This window comes from Epinephelus lanceolatus, chromosome 6 (genome assembly GCF_041903045.1).
Source record: "Epinephelus lanceolatus isolate andai-2023 chromosome 6, ASM4190304v1, whole genome shotgun sequence".
Taxonomy (NCBI): domain Eukaryota; kingdom Metazoa; phylum Chordata; class Actinopteri; order Perciformes; family Serranidae; genus Epinephelus; species Epinephelus lanceolatus.
In genome coordinates this window covers 22,500,934-22,507,429 of record NC_135739.1, presented here as the reverse complement: position 1 = coordinate 22,507,429, position 6,496 = coordinate 22,500,934, and the positions used below count along the sequence as shown (strand labels likewise).

The 6,496-nt window shown below is 43.8% G+C and overlaps 1 protein-coding gene across 1 annotated transcript; it reads right to left on the bottom strand.

Annotated features, from left to right (window-relative positions):
- Positions 1–733: 733 nt before the first annotated feature.
- Positions 734–1,366, bottom strand: LOC144463727 (uncharacterized). Its single transcript, XM_078169119.1, is given in 1 exon segment — positions 734–1,366. A coding segment is annotated over 1 exon segment (633 nt).
- Between the last annotated feature and the right edge of the window lie 5,130 nt (positions 1,367–6,496).

Here is a 6,496-nt window from a genome sequence, read left to right as displayed (position 1 = left end):
CTTAATATTTTGTTGAAGCACCTTTGGCAGCAATCACAGCCTCAAGTCTTCTTGGGTATGTCTCCACGAGCTTGGCACACCTGTTTTGGGGCATTTTCTCCCATTCTTCTCTGCAGATCCTCTCAAGCTCAGTCAGGTTGGATGGGCAGTGTCGGTAGACAGCCATTTTTAGGTCTTTCCAGAGATGTTCAATTGGATTCAAGTCTGGGCTCTGGCTGGGCCACTCAAGGACATTCACAGGCTGCTCCTGAAGCCACTCCTTTGTTATCTTGGCTGTGTGCTTTGGGTCATTGTCATGTTGAAAGGTGAATCAACGCCCTAGTCTGAGTTCCAGAGCACTCTGGAGCAGGTTCTCTTGAAGAATCTCTCTGTATTTTTGGGGGCGGCAGTAGCTCAGTCCATAGGGACTTGGGTTGGGAACCGGAGGGTCGCCTGCTCAAGTCCCCGTCTGGACCAAAATATGGTGTGGACTGGTAGCTGGAGAGGTGCCAGTTCACCTCCTGGGCACTGCCGAGGTACCCCTGAGCAAGGAATCGAAGCCCCCAACCGCTCCGAGCGCCTGTCATGGGCAGCCCACTCTGACATCTCTCCACTTAGTGCATGTATAGATCCAGTTTGTGCATGTGTGTGTTCGGACCTGTGTGTAATTGACAGAGTGAAAAATTGAATTTCCCCTTGGGGATTAATAAAGTATATAAAATTTAAAAAAAAAAAAAATTTGGCGGCTGTCATCTTACCCTCTATGCGGACTAGTCGCCCAGTTCCTGCAGCAGAAAAACATCCCCACAGCATGATGCTGCCAACACCATGCTTCACAGTAGGGATGGTGTTAGCCAGGTGATGAGCAGTGCCTCTTCTTCTCCAAATATGACGCTTGCAGTTCAGGCCAAAAAGTTCTATTTTGGTTTCATCAGACCAGAGAATTTTGTTTCTCCAGGTCTGAGAATTTTTTAAGGTGCCTTTTGGCAAACTCCAAGTGGGCTGCCATGTTCCTTTTAGTGAGAAGTGGCTTCTGTCTGGCCACTCTACCATATAGGCCTGATTGGTGGAGTGCGTTAGCAATGGTTGACCTTCTGGATGGTTCTGCTATCTCCACAAGGGAACACTGGAGCTCCGCCTTAGTGACCATAGGGTTCTTGTTCACCTCTCTGACCAAGGCCCTTCTTCCCCAATTACTCAGCTTGGTCAGACGGCCAGATCTAGGAAGGGTCCTGGTGGTTCCAAACTTCTTCCATTTCCGAATAATCGAGACCACAGTGCTTTTCGGGACCTTCAATGCTGCTGAAATTCTTTTGTATCCTTCCCCAGATTTGTGCCTTGACACAATCCGGTCTCGGAGGTCTGCAGACAATTCCTTGGACTTCATTGCTTGGTTTCTGCTCTGATATGCACTGCCAACTGTGAGACCTTATATAGACAGGTGTGTGCCATTCCAAATCATGTTCAATCTGAATTTACCACAGGTAGACTCCATTCAAGTTGTAGAAGCATCTCAAAGATGATCAGTGGAAATCAGATGCACCTGAGCTTAAGTCTGAGTGTCATAGTGAAGGGTGTGAATACTTATGTACCTATTATGTTTGAATGTTTACATTTTTTTATAAATTTACACAAATGTCTGAAAATATGTTTTTACTTTGTCATTATGAGATATTTTATGTAGATTTTTTAAAAGAAAACTATGCTCAAATCAGTTTTAGAATAAGTCTGTAACATAGCAAAATGTGGAAAAAGTGAAGGGGTGTGAATACTTTCTGGTGGCACTGTATCTGGCAAACTTTGTGTCGTCGCTGCTGGCACTAAACTACCTATTCTCTCAGTTAGCGGTCCTTAATTAGCTAAGCAGCGATCTCCGGCAGGCTCTCGCATCCTCTACCGCAAAAGAAAAGCCTGTTTTCAGAGAGTCATCCAGTAAGTGAAGAATAGAGATTTCTTCTGCTGCTCTGTGCTGCAGAGAGGTGAAGAAGCAATCAGAGGTCGAAAACAACAGGAGCTTTGCTTTTGTTGGGCAGGGTTTCACACACAGGTGTGAAAAACTAGTTTCATTTAGGCAAAGGCACCAGAAGGAAGTGTTTCAGTCCTTTTTTTTAAATCACAAAACAAATTCATCAGCAGAGTTCCTGTGGTTTCCCCACAGCCACCACCACTATGATTAAGCTTCAGTTTTATTTTAAATATGTAGGCCTATTATTTATTAACACATTGTGGTGCTTTTATGTGAATGTGAACCATTTCTTTTTTATCTCCTTCACTTTCATATACAATGAAGCCTTGTTTATAAAACCTTGGCAACTGTTCCTGTGCAGCCAGCTGGCCACTGTACTAAAATCTCGCATGGAGTGCTGTTTTCTAAGTTTCATTTCACACAGGCTTAATCCTTCATAGACTAGCCCACTCACTCCTGCGACACAGCACACTGAAAATTGCATAACAGTTAAGCCAATCATGGAGAACCCACCAACAGTGCATTTAGTTTGGTGTTTTCTGTGATTATTTTGTTAACACTTCTCTACTTTATTCCTCATTGGCTCTTTTGGGAGCAGCTCTGCAGTCGTTCTGATTGGCTGTTCTTTGCGGCTTGTATTTTTGTTACCCTGACAAGGTTCAATCCTGCCATTACAGATGTCATATGAGGAGGGCCTCGGTTAGGACTCTCTGCTTGACCTCCTAAAGACTGTGTGACAGTGCAGTGATGCTCAACTGTAAGAAAATAGTAATTACCTGAGTGCGGGTTGGGGGAGAGTTACTGCCTCAAGCAAGGGAGTTCAAGTATCTTGGGGTCTTGTTCACGAGTGAGGGTAGAATGGAGCGTGAGATGGATCAGCGGGTCAGTGCGGCTTCTGCAGTGATGTGGGCGCTGCACCGGTCCGTCGTGGTGAAGAGGGAGCTGAGCCGGAAAGCAAAGCTTTCAATTTACTGGTCCATCTACGTCCCAACCCTCACCTATGGTCATGAACTCTGGGTAGTGACCGAAAGAATGAGATTGCGGATACAAGCGGTGGAAATGAGTTTCCATTTTCAGCCTTAGAGATAGGGTAAGGAGCTCGGACATCCAGAGGGAGCTCGGACTATAGCCGCTGCTCCTTTGCGTCAAAAGGGGTCAGTTGAGGTGGTTTGGGCATCTGATCAGGATGCCTCCTGGGCGCCTCCCGCTGGAGGTGTTCCGGGCACGTCCCACTGGTAGGAGGCCCCAGGGCAGACCCAGAACACGCTGGAAGGATTACATATCTCGTCTGGCCTGGGTACACCTTGGGGTCCCCCAGGAGCTGGAAAGCATTGCCATGAAGAGGGATGTTTGGGGTGCTTTGCTCGGCCTGTTCCCCCTGCAACCCGACCCTGGATAAGCAGATGAAAATGGATGGATAGAATGCAACCAGCTGTACTGTATGCTGGACTCTTCTGGGCTTCACTTTTGCTTAGCTCTATCTAACCCACCACATACTCAGGTGGTAGCACTCCTGTGCAGGAGAGGTTTTGGACTGACAGACGAAATCAAAATCTGGAAAAATGTGAATATGAGAATAAAAGCCTTTCAGTCTCAGGTCTATGGATGTGATTAGTTGCAGGGACAGACACAGGCCAACAGACACTTGAAACAGATCTTCTGCAATTTGTAGGTTCGGACAGTACAGATCCAGAACCAGCCCTTCCTGGTTAAATTTTTTTGAAGTGTGTGAAATGATGAAATAAAATGGAATAGCTCTTGTTTCACTTAAGAATATAAAGTCATGCTGTAATGTCTAATAAACTGGGTCAGAGTAGGAGCCTTCAGTACAGCTTTTCTTTACCCTCCATCTCTGAGGTGAACAGGAGAAAATAAAGAACATAAAGAACACCTGGCTGTCAGTCTCAGGTTTGTTGGTGTGCTGTTGAATTTTGCACCACTTTATCACCCTCTCTTGTCTCCTGAGGTGATCTGTTCTCATAGCAGTGAGACAATATTCAGAGTTTCTGCTGTCTGGGTGTCAGGCTAAAAATACACTTGTGCAAACAGGCTGAACTCATTACTGAGCCAGCTGACAAAGTTTTCTGTCCACTATCCTTCACTCAGTTATGACCATCAGCTTCATATGCACCATGTGCGGGAATCTGTCTTGGCTCCTGTGAAATAAGTTTCATAGTACTTGGATGCAATCACACGATACTGGGACAAAGAGGACACTGCAAGCCATCCAATATGGAGGACAAACCTAATTTGTCTTAAGATTTACAGAACTTAAATACTGAAATGGTACTTCTGCTTCACCATTGTTTATTTCAGCACATTATCAGTTGTTGTGTTGAACTGTCTAAAGTCTTGGACATACTGTCCACACTGAATGTCCACAGACAGCTGCGATCACACGGACATGTGGTTCTATTCATAGTACAGCTGAGGGTCTGTGTCAGCCCCCAGCAGTAAACGAGAGGCCTGAGAGGTGAAGTTACCGTCCTATAGCTAACTTCAGGTGAAAGTGAAACTAAGAAGACACTGCAGGGTCCTGAGTGCATGTCTGACTAATATCTAGTGCTGCACCTGACTCATGTCAGTCGGACCAGATTCACTGGAGCCTATCCCACCTGACATTGGGCTCCAGCACATTCGTGACCCCTAACAGGATTAGCAGTCACGGAAAATGAATTAAAAAAAATAAATCAGATGAATTGTTTTATTTCCATATAAATTTTAAAAGTTTGAATAGGGCTCAGCAGGACATTCAGTGTGACAGCAGGGATTCATGTAATATAGTAAACAAGCTAACAACGCGAACCACAGATCGGAAATGTGCAACAACATGTTTTGCCAACACTAGATACCAAACAAAAGCCAGAGACTGTGTCGTATTCAGTGATGCAAACAGGACGACCCCTTGAAATTTTTAGTAAACTCTAAAGGAAAAAAAATAATGTTGAAATATTATGAAATATTATGTCACTCATAGGGCGTCGGTGGCTTAGTGGTAGAGCAGGCGCCCCATGTACAAGGCTGTTGCCGCAGCGGCTCGGGTTCGAGTCCAGCATGTGGCCCTTTGCCGCATGTCTCTCCCTCTCTCTCTCCTCCCCTCATGCTTTACTGTCCTGTCAATTAAAGGCAAAAAATGCCCTAAAAAATATCTAAAAAAAAATGATAAAAAATATTATGTCACTCAGGCCCAGACACACATGCACACACACACACACACACTCTCTCATACACACCCCCACACACACACACACACACACACAGACCTGCATTTATTTTAACAGACATGACAACATCCACGATACAAAGACTATCACGTTTTTGGACCAACTTCACACAGACTTACATTATGACAGGCTCATGATGAAATGACCTGCCGATTCTCGTAACCATATTAACTCCCTCCTGCCTGTCTGCTCATGGCGAGAGAGGAGAGGGAGACGCCAGACTGAGGTACTTTGAGCAGCCAGCAAGTTGCTGAAAGGATGTGAAAAGTCCAGGTTAAAAGTATTTTTCTGACCTGCAATTCCTCTGAGCCTCCTTTGTGTTTTGTATGATCCATTTTGGCACACTTTTTGTAGCAGATGTTGTTTAATGAAGGCACTGAGCACATAGGGGGAGGGGTTTGAAATGTGATTGGGCCAGCCCAGTGTCTATTAATAAAATATATCAGTGGGTCAAACTACCTGTATTATTGGCTGGTCAAACAAAAAACAAACAAGCAAACACAAAAAGAATTATATTGGCCTCAAAGACATGTCCGCCCACTGGGAAACCCCTGTCATTCTGCATTCTAGAACACAATGTGTCACAAAGAGTCACAACATTCGAGAACCTCTTAAAATCCTTCAAATAGAGGCCAAGACACCTCGAAACACATTTAGACTTGTGATTTCAACAATGAACCATTACTGTTTGAGAATCATGTCTTCAAAATCGTTTCATACCACAAACTCTGGTCAGTGTCGGCGCTCCAGTAAACAACCTGGTGAGTAGCTGTTGGAAAAGTTACTTTTGAAATGAAATTGATTACAGATTACTAGTTACCCTGTTAAAAATGTAATGAATGCTGTAATTATTTTAATTGCTTCATTAAAATAATGTAACTTATTACATGTGATCATTTTTTGATTCATTTTCTAACATGTTTTTTTAAATTGGGCAATAAAGCTGCAAAATGAGCAGAAATAGTCTCTGCCAAAAGAAGGCATTCCTGCACGGTGGAAAGATGCAAAGCAACAGAATGAATGTTATACTCTACATATAAACTTTTTTACTGTAAGGCATATATTCAGATGTAACCGCTTTGTAATCACTGACATTTTGATTAATATCTGTAATTTAATCACCTATTTTTTCTCAGGAACTGTAATTGATCACAATTACATGTAATTTGTAACATAATTAAATGTAACTGGTTCTTTCTTGGATCACTCAGACAGTGGATAATATAGTAGATTACATCCAGCACATGCAGCCAACAAGATGATCTTTTCTTGTTCTTGCAGGGCGCAACATTGACCCCATCAACCACACAGTGAAAGACTGCAGATC